The sequence below is a fragment of the Pleurodeles waltl genome, chromosome 8 (assembly GCF_031143425.1).
Source record: "Pleurodeles waltl isolate 20211129_DDA chromosome 8, aPleWal1.hap1.20221129, whole genome shotgun sequence".
Lineage (NCBI taxonomy): Eukaryota > Metazoa > Chordata > Amphibia > Caudata > Salamandridae > Pleurodeles > Pleurodeles waltl.
Window position 1 is genome coordinate 1,149,499,609 of NC_090447.1, and position 16,754 is coordinate 1,149,516,362.

Sequence of the window (16,754 nt, forward strand, 5' to 3'; positions counted from 1 at the left end):
CAGCAGACGACCATAATACATTGATACCTAGTCTCACATCTGTTGGCCAATAGACTTAAATGACACACTCTGATATCGTAATGTATTAATCCAGCCAAATTTATTTTTTTAAGGTTCACCATTCCTGCTAATATGTGGATGTTTACAAACCTTATACTTAAAATGCACCCACATATAACAAATTGTTGATGTTTCCTTGTGTGTGCGTTAGAAATAATGAGATCTGTCTCTTAATGTAAAAAAACACCCTGATTGGTTACCCCCCCTGTAACTCATGCATCTGATAGACATCTAATTGCAGATTCCTTCCTTCAGGCGTCAGACTGGATCCGGAGATTTTTCTCCGAGCAATACCCTTAGGTGGCATCAGGCGACCCCGGGGCGTCGTTGCTGACGCAGTCACTGTGACGACGTCGGGAGTAGTACATAGACTCCGCCTCAGGGCAGTGACGTCATTTCTTTTCTTTCCGCGCCATGCGCTGATCCGGAGAGAGCTACCCTGGTCTCTTTTTGACCGTTTTGTTGAGTTTTCTATTGAGTTTTTGGTGTGTCGAGGATGTTCCTGAAGACCGGGTTCAAGCCGTGCAAGGACTGTCACCGCATGATGTCTGTGACGGATCTGCATCAGGTTTGTCTGTGGTGTCTCGAGCGCGACCACAACCTGAAGTCGTGCTCCAAGTGCCAGGCCAGCATCTGAAGGCCTTGAGGGAGCGGTCCCGCGAGCTCATGGCAGCCTGGCGCTTGACTCCACGTAGGTCCCGGTCTCGCTCGAGAGGAAGTTCTTGAGACTGTTTGCGGAGCCATCACCACTCGTCTTCCTCAAAATCTTCGGGTGCAGGTAAGAAGAAGTCGTTGAAGCGGTCTCATCGCACTTCGACCCGTCGCTTGGGCTGACGTGACACAAGAGGAGCATCGACGCTCAAGGCCTCTGTCCCTGGAGCCTGCTTCTGTGTCCAGTCCAGAGGTCTGCCCAGTTCACCTCTGCCCCCGCTGCAGCCTCCACACCATCCTAGTCCGTCCCCTCACTCACATCCAGTTGGAGGCAGGATTCGCCGTCACCTGCCCCACTGGGAATCCATCACTACGGACAGGTGGGTTTTGCAGATCATTCAAAAGTGGTACTCACTCCCTTTCGAATCTGCCCCGCCAGCCATGCCTCCATCATTTAGCCAACTCCTGGAGGATCATTTGGCACTTCTCCACCAGGAAGTCACGTCTCTCTTGGCCAAGGGAGCTATAGAGAAGGTCCCTGTGCCAGAAGTAGGTTGTGGTTGTTATTCCTGTTTCTTTCTGGTGCCGAAAAAGGACAATGGCTTACTTCCTATCCTAGACCTTCGGGACCTCAACTACTTACTCAAGAAGGAGAAATTCAAAATGCTCACCCTGGCTCAGGTTCTGTCTGCCTTAGACCCAGGAGACTGAATGTTGGACTTGAAAGACGCTTATTTCCACATCCCCATCCTGCCTGCCCACAGACGTTACCTCCGATTCGTAATAGGTCACGAGCACTGTCAGTTACTCGTGCTCCCCTTCGGCCTTACCAGCACCCCTCGGGTGTTCACGAAAGTGATGGCGTTGTTTGCCATTCATCTGCGCAGGTTAGGGGTCTCAGTCTTCCCCTACCTCGACGACTGGCTGTTGAAAGCGGTCTTGTCTCAGAAAGTCATCTCCTACCTTCAGACTACGGCGAACCTCCTGCACATGCTGGGGTTCACTATAAACGTGCTGAAGTCACACCTGACTCCCTCTTATATGCTCCCTTTCATCAGAGCTGTTCTGGACACAGTGCAGTTTCGGGCTTATCCTCCCGAAAGGCTAGTCCAAGATATTCAGGCTATAATTCCGATCTTTCAGCCTGTCTTGGGTTTTGGTGAAACTGACTCTGAGGCTGCTGGGCCTCATGGCCTCCTGCATTCTGCTAATGAGACATGCCAGATGGCATATGTGGGCTCTGCAGTGGGACCTGAAGTTCCAGTGGGTGCAGCATCTGGGAAATCTCTCCGTCATGGTTCAGATCTCGGAGGGTACTGCGAAAGACTTGCAGTGGTGGCTTTTGAATCCACATTGGGTCCGCGGCATTTCCCTTTCCCTTCCCCAACCCGATCTATCTATAGTGACAGATGTGTCACTTCTGGGTTGGTACGGCACATGGGAGAGGTAGAGATCAACGGCCTCTGGTCTCCGGTAGAGTTTGGGCTCCATATCAATCTTCTGGAGCTCTGTGCGATCAGGCTTGCATTGAAAGCATTTCCTCTCTCTCTCAAAGGGAAAGTAGTGCAGGTGTTCACGGACAATACCCCCGACATGTGGTACTGCAACAAACAGGGCGGAGTAGGGTCCTGGACCCTTTGTCAAAAGGCTCTACGTCTCTGGACATGGCTGGAACATCAGGGCATTACCCTTGTGGTTCAATATCTGGCGGGTTCTCTCAACGCCAAAGCGGACAAACTCAGCTGTCGATGCACAGCCGATCACGAATGGCGGAGGTGGCACAAGGTCTCTCAGCAGTGGGCAGAGCCTTGGTTAGATTTGTCTGCCTCCGCAGAGAATGCGCAATGTCAGCTGTTTTGTGCGTTGGAGTTTTCATGGCGGCACTCACTGAGAGATGCTTTTTGTCTCAAGTGGAACTCCGGCCTCCTTTACGCCTTTCTGCCTATACCACTTCTGCCCAGAGTTCTCAAGAAGGTCAGGAACTACCAGGCCCAAGTCATCTTGGTGGCTCCGGACTGGGCACGGAGAGTATGGTATCCAGAGGCCATCGATCCTCCACTCAGACTGCCTTTTCGGGTGGATCTTCTGTCACAGCAGCAGGGGATGGTTCTCCACCCAAACCTGTCCAATCTCTGCCTTCATGCATGGAGATCAAGCGGCGCTAGTTGACAACTTTTGATCTTCCACCCGAAGTCTGTGATGTTATCTTGGCAGCCAGGTGCCCCTCCACCAAAACTGTATACGCCTGTTGGCATAAATTTGTGGCATATTGCACCAACAAATCTTTTGATCCCCTCTCTGCCCCTCTATCTGAGGTCCTTTTGTTCATTCTTTTTTATTTTGGCCCAGCAGGGCTCTGCTTTGGGCACCCTTCGGGGGTATTTATCTGACATTTCGACCTTAGGTTACCTGATCAGCCCTCACTCTTTAAATCTCCTATTGTGAGTAGATTCCTAAAAGGTCTCACCCATTTATTTCCTCACACTCCATTTATCATGCCTCAGTGGAACCTCAGTCTTGTCCTTACTTATTTAATGTGTACTCCCTTTGAGCTGATGCACAATTGTCCCTTATGGCTCCTCAACTTCAAAACTGTCTTTCTTGTTGCCGTCCCCTCTGATTGCAGGGTGAGTGAGCTTCAGGCCCTTTCGTCCAAACCTCCATACTTGTCTGTGCACACTGACAAAGTGGTGCTGTGCACTAAGGCTTCCTTCCTTACGAAGGTGGTTACGCCTTTTCATGTAAGCCAGTCCATCACACTGCCTACTTTTTACAGACCCCCCCCCCACATTCTTCCCATGAGGAGGAGAGACTCCACAGTCTGGACCCAAAAAGAGTATTGGCATTCTACCTTAATCGTATTAAAGATTTACGGGTGGACAATCAGCTCTTGGTCAGGTATGCGGGTGCAAAGAAAAGGAAGGCGGTGCAAAAACGTACCATCTCTCGATGGGTACTTCTTTGCATCAAGATGTGCTATGCTTTGGCCAAGAAGCAACCACCTGAGGGCTTGTGTGCTCATTCCACCAGAGCAACTGCTGCTTCCACTGCGTTAGCACACCGAGCTCCTGTCCTGGATATCTGCCAGGCAGCTACGTGGGCGTCCCTGCACACGTTTGCTAAACACTACTGCCTGGACAGTCCGGTCTGTAGGGACGGCTACTTTGGTTGTTCGGTCCGGTAGAACTTCCTAGTATGATCTTGGTTTGCGGCCCACCACCGAGGATGGCATTGCATGGGTATCTATTCTAAGGTAAGGAATCTGCAACTAGAAGTCTCTATCAGATGTACAAGTTACTTACCTTCGGTAACAAAATATCTGGTAGAGACATATTTTAGTTGCAGATTCCTTACTGATCCACCCATCCTCCCTGCTTGCGAACTGATTTCTAGGGACAGGGATTCCCCCCTGCAGGTCCTTAGCTCTGGTGCACCAATCTCAGTGTTCTTAGCGGCTCTGCCCTTTGGCGTGGAAAGTCGTGAAAAGAAACTGACGTCACTGTGCGAAGGTGGCGTCTATGTACTACTCCCGATGTCATCACGGCGACGACGCCCGCGGAGTCGACCGACGCCACCTACTGATGCGCAAGGGTATTGCTCGAAGAAAAATCTTTGGATGTAGTCTGACGCCTGGGGGGAAATCCTAAGGGAAGGAATCTGCAACCAGAATATGTCTCTACCAGATATTTTGTTACCGAAGGTAAGTAACTTGTATGTCAGGTAATTGCCAATAGTTAGCTGAGTTAAGAATTAAAACTCCTAAAAATATATATATGTATTTTAAATGAGCGGTTTAATAAGCACTTACTGGGCATGTGTGGTAATGAGGTACACCACGTCTTTTTCCATGTATATTCAGTGTGTGCCATGTTTGTTAAGAGTTTATATTGAGCCGTGATAATGGCCAACAAAATAGGGCTAGATATAGCAAAGATCTCTCTGATGTTTGCAGTGTGCGCCTTACGCGTGTTTAATGATAAGGAAATATACTGTACTGGAGCGTCCAAAGGGAAAAAATATATACAAAAATAATTGAAAAATGAACTTGTGTTTTACTGAGTTCTAATTTCTGATGTGATCTAATGAAACGTTTTGCAATACAACGCGAGTGTAGTACGCACTAATATGGAAATTGGAAAAAAATATTCATTAAGCACATATGGTGTAAAATCATAAATATCCGCACCTGTATCTGCACCCGATGTTTAATCTAAAAAATTAAAAAATCTTCTCATACTTTTAAGTTTCCTTTCATTTTAGTTTACTCGGGAAGAGTGTTCATAAAACTAGAAATGGAACTATAATATGAAGATAGTGTGACACTCGTTGGCCAGTCAAGATTTTAAGCCCACTCCTCCATATTTAAAATAAGTATCTTGGTAGTATACTTTCATGAGATCATAAATCATATGGCCAATAGTTCAAGATAATTTTCTTGTTGATTGTGCTTCTTGTTGTACATGTGGATACATGTGGATATGAATAACATTCTTGTGTTACCTTTCATTTGTTTCTTGTTAGTAAGTGGAACCTTTTCTTACTTTCCACCCCTTCAGTGGCTCCTTCTGGGATTTCTTGTATATCTTCTGTTGAAGAATTTTTCATATATCATTGATTTACCTTGTTCATAGGACGTTCTATTAGATCCAATTCTTTTCGTGCACAATAGTTACTTTTCTTTGTTTCACGGATAAAAAAAAAAATACCCCTGATGAAGGACCCGGGGGGGGGAGGGAGGGGCGAAATGCATTGTGGCACACACTGAAATCGTAAGTAAAATGAAAATAATATGTGAAGACAGACGTTCAGAAACTGAGTCGCATTGTGATGAGAGCTTGACAAATAAGTTCAAGTTTTTAAGTTTGTGTCAGCCTAGCATATCTAGGCCACACAATATAAAAACACCGCACCTTACATAAGATACTATTGCAAAAAATACAAAACTTATTAATGTCCTAATTTTAAAATTAAGTCAAATTATGCACCTACAAGAGTTAGCAGAGAGCCTTACTGTCAGAAAAAGTGCAAGTGCTTGGTTGCTTTGATTAATTCCAAAGCATTACAACACCAAAACAAATTTTAATGGAACAACACCACGGTCTTTTAGTATGGAGTTCAAGAAACATATACACATTATATTGCCCTATCCTAAGTCAAACCTGACTAAAATACAGTAAAAACTATTTACAAAAAATCATGCAACATTAAAATACTTTGTGCAAACCTGCCATTTATGGCCTAAAGTGCTAATTCATGTACCATGGGCAACCCGTTGCGTATGATAGTAAGAACCAAACTCATCCATGTTTACATTGCCACATACCATTTACAAATACAGGTACTAGTGCATCATTTTTGGGCAGCCCCCATAAGTCATTCAACACAGCCCTTAATTTTTCCTCAGGATTCACCAATTTCCTACTAGCTTAAACCTAACAACTTGGTATATAATTATTATATAAATGGATAAAAACTACCTAGGCAATATTAACTATAGGATTCCGAGGGCCACCATGTACCCACCAAATTTAAAAATACTTTTATGTATGGACCCAGTGATCCAAATATTTACTATTGGCTTCAGAGCTCTGTTAAAACCTATGAGGATACTTGAGTAACGGCTTGCTCCAGACCTGTACGCATACACGGGGACAAAGCATCCTTGCAACTTCTTATTGATGATAAAAAGCACGGATAGAGATATTCTCTTCTAATGCCAACTGTAAAAGTACATATCAGTATAAAGTGCATTACAGTGTCCTCACCTCACTGGGCACAACCCAAGTTGAGGAGCTTGGCCCATCTTTATGCCACGATCTGGTGTACTGCTTAACTGGCAGAGTGCCAAGCCTAAAATTAACAAACTGAGATCTCTTAAAAGGTGGTAAGAGTTTGTCCAGGTATGGTTCAAAAAAAGAAAGAGGCTCGAAAATGCTCCAATTTCCGACCTAACTGGTAAACATGTAGTTCCAATATGCTTTTTTCACAATTTGAACAGTTCCTTTTGTCATTGTCTCAGGAACAGTCCAGCATGCAGAACAACCTATGGTCTGCAAGATGCTGGCCACATGGCCATACCAGGGTAATTTAGTTTGTTGGCCAAACGACCAGACCTCTCATACAATTATCAGGTAAAATTCCAGCTCAGGTTTGGTACATACCTTTACCCAGTAGAAGACTGGGCGAAGTGCCGCTTGCAGCTCAGTTGATCTCATACTCAGCTCGTGCCGTAGAGCACACTTGGCACTGGAGCACCAATGGATGAAGAGTTGACTGAAAAAACGATTTTCTGCTTTAGCTAGGCTTTTTTCTTCTTTTTACCCCCTGACCTCTGATCCATACGAGGCGGCAGCAAGAGCCTGGGCTCTGTAAGCTTCGAAGGAAGGGACAATCTTTCTTCTCCCTTGGCTCCTAGCAAAGCTAAGCACCCTACTGGCATACTGACCCCATGCTGGCTCGCCCCTAATCAGTTTCAGAGACCAAGACAACTTGAAGTCAAATCTCACTTGTAGATAGTCATAGTGGTCAGCACGATCTAGAGTGTACCATAAATTTTGCAAGTACTCCAACTTGACACTTTCTTTGATTATCATATACTTTGTTTTGGATGTGTTGATCTTCAGATCTTTCCTTGTACAGTAGGTCTCAAATGCATACAGAAGCCTGTGCATGGCCAGCTCAGTGTGAGACAAAAGAACAGCATTGTCTGCGAAGAGCAAAATTGTGATTTTGTTGCCCCCACTGATTGGGACATTGAGTATTAAGGCTCCCGAAAAAATCAGGGACATCATTAATGAAGAAGTTAACAAAGGTTGGGGCCAGCACACAACCTTGTCTGACCCCGATGTTGATGCCAAAGCCCTTTGTGACTTCTCCTTTTTTGCCATATCTGACAAAATATTCTTACTGTACAGCTGTTTGACAAATAAAAACAAACGTGAGAACTTGAAATCTTCCAATCAGATTAGAATATTTTTTAAATTTGGGTTTGTTGAAACGTCCATGTGAGATGGTTTGCAGATTTCCACAGACTAATGGTATAGGTATCGCTCTCTTTTTATCCTGTTTAAGTCCACCATTTTTTTTTGTAGGCCAGTTTGTTGAAAACTACTGAGTGGGTGTGCTCCAGACCAAACAAAGATATTTCCTTGACTGAAGTCCTGAACTCCAGTTTTCATGCCACTTTTAATGTAATTCTGTTCACCCATTTTTTCTGTATTGAAGAGCAATGATTCCAATGGGAATTAAAATGGGAATATCACTTTTTGATGTTGCCTTTTTGTCCCTTGCTTGATGAATATGCATGAAATTGTCAGTGCTGACACGGTACACCAAATTATATAAACTGTTTTGTTGGAAGGTTTTGTGTAAACATTGATCGAACGGCGCCAAGTTATTAGGAAAAAAAAAAAATGTGTTTTCGCTGGAAACAGACCTATCCATTAGTATGTAGCCACTGTCGTCACCTAATATGATTATTATAAATACAAAATGTGTGTATAATACGACTTTATCCTACTATTGCCACATTCTTACCTGCTTTTTAGGCCAGAAGAAGTTAAAGACATCGCCTCAAAAATGATCGGCAAAAAGCTGTTTACCAAGCAGACCGGGGAGAAGGGCAGGATCTGCAATCATGTTTTTATCTGCGAGCGGAGGTATCCCCGGAGAGAGTACTACTTTGCAATCACAATGGAAAGGGCATTCCACGTGAGTAACCACAGAAAATAAGCTTTTCGCTGTCTGTGTGAGTCCGTCGTTTTTTTTAAATAAAGATCCCGACCACTGCTGCCTTTCACCTAGGTCATAGTGAGCTAACAGTATCAAGCTTGAAGCCGTTCTGACACCCCTTGTTACCTGTAAACGGCGCCTAGACCTGTACAATACAAAGTCAGTTTGTATTACCTAGTACAAGCTGTGCTGCGAAAGCGATGTTGCATTTAGACGTATTTGCCGCTCCTTTTTATCCATTTAAATTGGGAAGGTTTTAACTCGCGTAAACCGACCACTTGGGGGCAGTGAAGGACTAATATTGAAAATCTGTCTTGCAGTGAGCACTTTTCTGACCGAGGAAAATCCAGGTTTATCGGTAATAGACAAGCTTTGCCTTGGACGTGAATCAGTGTTATGTTTATCCAGGCATCCCATTATTCTTGTCTGTTTCAACTATCGCCGCCCTCGTAGGTATTTTTTGGAGAGGTGGTCAGAATGAAATGAATTCTGTTTTTTTTCTCCATATTTGATTGCAGGTTTTTCTTTTCATTTGAATCCACAGCCGGCAGCGTTGAACTCCTGTGTTTGTCTGTTGAAGGCATGGCCATGCACGCCGTGTTTCCTTAGATTGATGTTTTTATTTCCTCATATATTTACTGATAATTAAAACAGAAAGGCAGTGGAGTTTGGGTGAGAGAAAGAAACGAGGGCTCCTAGTGGGTGCTTAACTTGAGAGTTGTACGGAAATCAAAGGCATCTGGCTCGGTAACAAAGTATTTGTCATTTTGGATGCAACCTAACTACTGCAGATCAAACATTTACATCAATAAACATTATTGAGAACAAAAGAGTATTCAAGGGTATATGCGACAGTGTCTATAGTGGTTCCCTTAAGCTACATAAACAGGTTTGAGCTGCAGTGGTGACACAATCTAGTAGTTTACAAGAGTGCACGAAGAGAAACTCCCTCTCGTTTCAGGTGTAAAAACATGAGTATAAAAACCCTTGGTCTTCTTTTTAACAGAATTTCCAAGAATTACCTCTACACACCTACCAACAAGCTGTTGAATGTCAAAATAATTCCAACTTTATAATTCCATTTGATTGAAGAAGTGTGTTGGAAATGGCCCTTCTGCAGGGTTATCCCCAGACTTTTTGCCTTCCTCCTTCTCTTTTTCTGACCTCATTTTTGCTGGTTTTTAGACTCTGCGCACTTTACCACTACTAACCAGTGCTAAAGTGCATATGCTCTTTCCCTTTAAACATGGTAACATTGGATCATACCCAATTGGACTATTTAATTTACCTATAAGTCCCTAGTAATGGGCACTGTATGTGCCTAGGGCCGGTAGATTAAATGCTACTAGTGGGCCTGCAGATTAAATGCTACTAGTGGGCCTGCAGCACTGGTTGTGCCACCCACTTAAGTAGCCCCTTAACCTTGTTTCAGGCCTGCCATTGCAAGGCCTGTGTGTGCAGTTTCACTGCCACTTCGACTTGGCATTTAAAAGTACTTGCCAAGCCTAAAACTCCCCTTTTTCTACATATGTCACCCCTAATGTGTGCCCTAGGTAACTTCCAGAGCAGGGTGCGTGTGGGTAAAAGGCAGGACATGTACCTGTGTAGTTTATATGTCCTGGTAGTGTAAAACTCCTAAATTCGTTTTTACACTACTGTGAGGCCTGCTCCCTTCATAGACTAACATTGGGGGGCTGCCCTCATACATTGTTGAAGTGGCAGCTGCTGATCTGAAAGGAGCAGGAAGGTCATATTTAGTATGGCCAGAATGGTAATACAAAACCTGCTGACTGGTGAAGTCGGATTTAATATTACTATTCTAGAAATGCCACTTTTAGAAAGTGAGCATTTCTTTGAACTTAAATCTTTCTGTGCCTTACAATCCACATCTGGCTAGGTTTAGTTGACAGCTCCCTGTGCATTCACTCAGACACACCCCAAACACAGGGTACTCAGCCTCACCTGCATAGATCTGCATTTTGAATGGGTCTTCCTGGGCTAGGAGGGTGGAGGGCCTGCTCTGACGCAAAGGACTGTCACACCCCCTACTGGGACACTGGCAGACAGGATTGAACTGAAAGGGGACCTGGTGCACTTCTAAAGCAACTCTTTGAAGTCTCCCCCACTTCAAAGGCACATTTGGGTATAAAACAGGGCCTCTGCCCTACCACCTCAGACACTTGCTGGAGAAGAAACCTGAACCAGAACCTACATCCTGCCAAAAAGAACTGCCTGGCTGCTTAAAGGACTCACCTGACTGCTTTCTACCAAGGACTGCTGCCTTGCTGTTAGCCTGCTGCCTTGCTGAACTCTTGTCTGGCTGCAAAAGTGCTCTCCAAGGGCTTGGATAGAGCTTGCCTCCTGTTCACTGAAGTCTCAGGACCAAAAAGACTTCTCTTTTTCAACTGGACTCCTTGTGCGCCGAAAATTTTGACGCACAGCTTGCTCCGCGGTGAAAAATCCACCGCACGCTGATCCAAAAAGACACAGCCGGATAACAAGCCAAGGAATCCACGCACAGACCCTGGGACATCTGGTAATCCCGCGACCCACAGCAGGAGACAGTCCGCGTGCCGGAAAACGACGCACGTCTTCCCCGTGTGAAAAATAACAACACAAGTCCGTGTGTGAAGGGGCGTAACCGACGCACACACCATTTTTCCACGCATCTCCTCTTCTCTGGCCCTCTGCAGAGGTTTTCCACTCCAAACCAGGTACTTTGTGCTTGAAGGAGACTTTGTTTACTTTTTAAAGACTTAAGACACTTCATATCACTTTTCAATGCTATCTTTACAAATTCATATTGCATCTTTGATCGTTTTGACCTGCAAATACCCAGATAAATATTATATATTTTTCTAAACACTGTGTGGTGTATTTTTGTGGTGCTATATTGTGTTATTGTATGATTTATTGCACAAATGCTTTACACATTGCCTTCTAAGTTAAGCCTGACTGCTCGTGCCAAGCTACCAGAGGGTGAGCACAGGATAATTAGGATTGTGTGTGACTTACCCTGACTAGTGAGGGTTCTTGCTTGGACAGAGGGTAACCTGACTGTCAACCAAAAACCCCATTTCTAACAAAGTGCTTCTTTACCACCGGTTGAGTTTCAAAATTGCCACATGTTTCAACTGTAATAAAGCAGACTTTTTAAAGGCTTATGAAAATAAGTATAGATGAATGTCTGTAGAACTGACACACAAAGGTCATGGGAGGAACGTTTGAAAATAGTCTCAACGAGTAGATCTCGCTCTGGGTAGCATTCCAACCCACGTTTTTTTTTTGCCTACAATGCCACTCTAGACAGAGTCCTACCTTGTATTAATCAGTACTGATCCCGATCTTCAGGGGAATAGTCCGTTGTGAGCTCCTAAGCCAATTGTCGTAGGACTCAAACTGCTCTCTACTGATGCAGCCCAAAAATTCTGACACTGGTCTGCGATTGCTTGCCTTGCTGTTCAGAGGGGACCTGGTCTGGAAGTTGGAGCTAAACTGTTCTTTCTTTGGAGCAGAACCAACACTGATGTGAATATGGCTGGTTCTTCTCTAACGTGGCATTTTGGGCAAAAACAAAACGATGGGCTGGATTGCAGCCCAGAGTGGTTACCAGTTGCTGAGATTAATTCAGGCAATCAACCATCACTTTTTTTGTTTTCCTGAGTGCGATGCCCAGAGTGTAACGGGTATGCCCATATGTGGGTCCCATGCTTACTGTGCTGTAATGCTTGATCTGTATCCTACTGAAGAGACACAAATATGATGAAACCCTGACATGGACTGGCACTGGACCGTTCTTATTGGAGCAGGACCATGCTCATTTGTATAAAGCTGATTCCTGTTTGAAGTGGCATGGTGGGCAAACAAATAAGACTTGATTGAGGCTCAGAGTGATTACTAGTGGCTTAGATTATTTCAGCAAGTTCATCTATCACGCCTTTTGTTTTTCATGACAGAAGCCCTGGAATAGGGTTTACACAGAATTCTACATCCACCAAATCTTACATTTGAGTAGGAGGACCATCTTGGAGTATCAATTGAGAAGGTGCTCTAGATTAGTGAATTGAGGCGGGTGGAGATGTTAAGGGTTGACGGTCTCCGGAGTTTGGAACAGTTAGGTCCTGGAAGGGCCTGGGCCTGATTCTTGCCCCTTGACATTTTGTCCCATACCTATCTTCCCCTTGAAATCTTACTGCCCTCTAATTCATCTGACCTATTAATTATATTCCTTTCACAGCATTACGCAGCACTATTAGATATCAGAGTACCAGATGCCCCCCATGTTGCTTGCCACGGATTGCTTTAGATTGAGCACAGAGAGCATTTACACTGGTTGCCTATAACCACTTCAAACAGTGGTCCTCTCTTTCTGATTAAGCCTTCTAAGTGCAGATTCCTCACCTTAAAATAGCCCCCAGGCATTAGGCTGGATCTGGAAAATCTTGAGCAGCGTCTCTGCGCGCTGGTGGGTGGTGTTGCTCAGCTCCATATCTGTGTCTTCCACATCAAAAGAGATGTGTTGTCTATATATTTGCCTCCCTGGTGCACGTATATCAGTTACTTTCTTTCCGTGACAGCCTGGATCTGGAGAGCTACCTCAGTCACTTTTTAGCCTACATTTGTTTATTTTGTCAGTCTCTTTTTTGTATGTTGCTATCCACATGCTAGGCACTTGTTCCCCTGCTGAGCTTTCAGGGTTCAAACCTTGCAGGTATTGCCACATAGAGATGTCTGTGTCCAACCCACCACTTGGTCAGTTGCTGGTGCCTGGGGCCAGGGCACTACCCTGAAGCCTGCATCAAGTGCATGTCCATGCACCCAAAGGAAATTTGCGAACAGATGAAGTTCCTGGTGGTGTGGCATCTGAAGACTCCACGCTGCTCCCGGTCTTGCTCTTGTTTCTATGGAAGAACCCTGGGCCATTCCAGGAGCAGTTCCAGGGACGGTCATCTTTGCGCTCCAAGACGTCCTCGTTGAAGTCGGCTAAGCTGAAGAAGCACAAGAAGCCAAAGTGATCTTCGCACGTTTGACCTTGTGCTTCTAGATCCCACTCTCCACCTGTGGAGCTGGCACTCGAGCTTTCTCTGTGCTATTGAAAAATTTCTGGTGCAGGAGTGACGCTTGTGCAACTCAAGGAATTCTACAATGCCATACATACAATCTTTGGACCACAGGCTCCCTATGGCGGGCCCCATGGAGCCAACAGCTGCCCGCTGGGTTACCATCAGCAGGTATGCCCTCAATGCCAGCTGGGCCGTTAGGATCCATTCCTGGAATGACACCGCCACCTGTGACTCCATCCACCCCAGCTCCATTCAGTCTGGTGCCTCTTGATGACAAGCTGGGCACCCCCGGGCTCTCCTCCCACGGACTGGCCCTATCATCTTGAAGGGAGTGATGAGAAGGTGGTGTATGGTCCCTTGAAGGAGGACCCTGAAAAGGAGAATTGGTTTGAGGAGCTGGGTGAAGCCAGTGGCCTAAGCAGTTCCCCAAACTCTGGCATGCTTTTCCTTCCAGGCCAGGTCTCAGAAGAAAGTGCATCCTTCACCACCATAATGTGCCTGCTGTTGAAGTAAATAATACCATTTTGACGGAGATGCTTCAGCCTCTGGCAGGCTCCCCTGAGCCCTTGATCCCCTTCAATGGAGCGCTCAGTCGTCCCTCTGGAGGCTTGGGCGAAACCTTGCACAGGGGTTTCTGTGCATTCAGTGAGTATTTGTCAGCATCACCCTGCCCCAGGAGTCACAGCCTTCCTCTCCCAACATCCCTTCCCGGAGAGCCTGTTAGTGCAGGCACCCATTGCAAAGCTCAACCCTAGCACGTTACCTCCCACTCCACCGGATAGAGAATCCAAGAGTCTGGACACTTTTGGGACGCATGTATTCTCTTCCACCAGCCTTGCCATCGGTGAATATTGCGTGCCTCTTGGGCAGATAATTCCTATGCTGCTGAAGGAGTGATGTGCCATCCTCAATCAATCCTCAGTAGATCGCAGAGATGCAGCAAAGTTCGCCATGCAGTGCGGTCTGGACAGCACAGACTTCTTGTGTAGAGCCATAGGTCCTACGGTGGCACTGCATCTCCAGTCCTGGATACGGTGCAATGTGTCCTTGAGGGATGTTCAGTTATCATTGATTACATGCCCTTTGATGGCTCCTGCTTATTTGGCGGCAAGGCTGATGGTGTGCTTGAGTTCTTTTGTGAGAGCAAGTTCACTGCTAGGTGCTTGGCCTTTCCCTTGCGACCTGACTGCAACAGAACTCCACAATATTAGCCCTACTTAGTACAGCAGCATGCCCAGGCTTTTCGAGGACAGGATTGCGCATCCTAAAAAAGGATGCGGAAGCCATACTCTGGGCGCTGCCTGGTTCCCACCTCCACACCCCAGCAGCCTCAAAATCTCTTTAATGTGCCTCCCATCCACAAACCCATCCTGTTGGTGGCAGTATCAGGCACTACCTGTCCCAGTGGAAAGCTATTACATCAGACCAGTGAGCGCTTTAGATTGTGCAGAAGGGCTCTACCATTTGTGGACAAACCCCTTCCTTTGTCACCAACTCTCCAGTGGAGTCTCACCCTCAGATCAATCTGTTGGAGTTGAGTGTGATTCGCTTGGCATTAAAAGCCTTCCTTCCATATATCAAGGGGAGGCTGGTTCAGCCATTAACTGATATTACCACCGCCATGTGGTATTGCAACAAACGGGGTGGGGTGGCGTCGTGGACTCTGTGCCAAGGGGCTTATATGTCTGTGGATGTAGTTAGAGCGCGAGGACATCTTCTTGGTTGTGCAGCACCTGGTGAACTCTGACTGCCAGGATGGGCAGACTCAGCCGTTGATGCCTAGTGGATCATGAATGACAGCTGCATCTGGAGGTGAGGTAGGATCCCTTCCGAGAGTGGGGAGAGCCCTGGCTTGATCTCTTTGCTACCTCGTAAACATGCAGTGGCTGCAGTTTTGTGCGCTGGAGTTTCCAAGGCGACGTTTGCACGGAGACCCATTCTGTCTTGTGCTCTGCTCTGGACTGCTTATGCCTTCCCACCGATACCACTACTGCCTTGAGTTCTCAAGAAGCTAAGGACTGACCAGGCCCAAGTCAATCTAGTGACTCCAGATTAGGCTTGGATGGTATGTTATCCAGAACTCCTGAGTATCGCTCCTCTGAACAAGCTGCCCCTTCGGGAGGACCTCCTGTTGCACCAACTGGGCAGGGTTCTGCACCTTAACATATATACTCTCCACCTTTATGCATGAAGATTGAGTGGTGACAGTTGAGAGTCTTTGATCTTCCTCTTGAGGTCTATGATGTAATCCTGGCAGCCAGGCATCCTTCTACTAACATAGTCAACACCTGTCACTGGGATAGGCTTGTGTCTTGGTGTTCACCCTGCCAGGTGGATTCCCGTTCTGCACCTCTGTTGGAAGTTTTGTAGATTGTTCTTTCTTAAGCTCAGCAAGGCCTAGCCCTGAGCACTGTTAGAGGTTACATGTCATCTGTCTCAGCTCTTTTGCAGCTGCTGGATCAACTCTCCCTATTTATGTCACCTGTTGCAATTCATTTTTTGAAGGGCCTGAAACACTTTCCCACCTACCCTCCTTTGTTATGCCTCAGTGGGACATTAATTTGGTTCTCACCTATCTGTGTTCCCCCTTTGAGACCCTGCATAGCTGCCATCTGCGGCTCCTGACCATTAAAACTGTTTTTATGGGGGCCATCACATCAGCTATGAGGGTCAGTGAGCTCCAGGTTCTGTCAGTCTATCCTCCATACACCAATTTCTTCCAAGAGAAGCTGGTCCATGGTACATGTTCTTCCTTCGTTGGTAACTCCCTTACATGTCTGCCAGAGCATCACTCTGCCTGCTTTCTGCTCTCTGCCTCATCATTCCACGGAGTAAGGGAGACTCCATCATTTGAACCCTAAGAGAGTCTTCTCCTTCTACATTGATCATACTAAACACCACCTAACGGACAATCAGCTTTTGATTGGGTTCACTGGGTAGAAAAAGGGCAAGACTGTGCAGAAATGGACCATCTCTTGATGACTAGTCTGCATAAAGATCTGCAATGCATTGGTGAAGAAGCAGTCCCCTGAGGGCTTGGGGGCTCACTTCACCAGAGCCAAGGCCGGCACTACTGTGTTATCTTGCGGAATACCTGTATTGGACATCTGCCAAACTGCCATGTGGGCATTTCTCCACATATTGAAGAAGAATTACTGCTTAGATGGCCAGTTCCATCAAGCGCACTTTGCCTGTTTGGACCTACAGCACTTTTTGGTCTAGCTAGCTCGTAGTCCCCACTTCTGGGAA

General features: G+C 46.0%; 1 protein-coding gene across 1 annotated transcript in view; it reads left to right on the forward strand.

The window, feature by feature from the left end:
- The window catches only part of SUCLA2 (succinate-CoA ligase ADP-forming subunit beta), a 440,896-nt gene that overhangs the window by 219,383 nt on the left and 204,759 nt on the right, over positions 1 to 16,754 (forward strand). Inside the window, exon 4 of the mRNA XM_069205385.1 lies at positions 8,259 to 8,421. Coding sequence (XP_069061486.1) covers positions 8,259 to 8,421 — 163 coding nt within the window. The remainder of the gene's footprint in view (positions 1 to 8,258; positions 8,422 to 16,754) is intronic.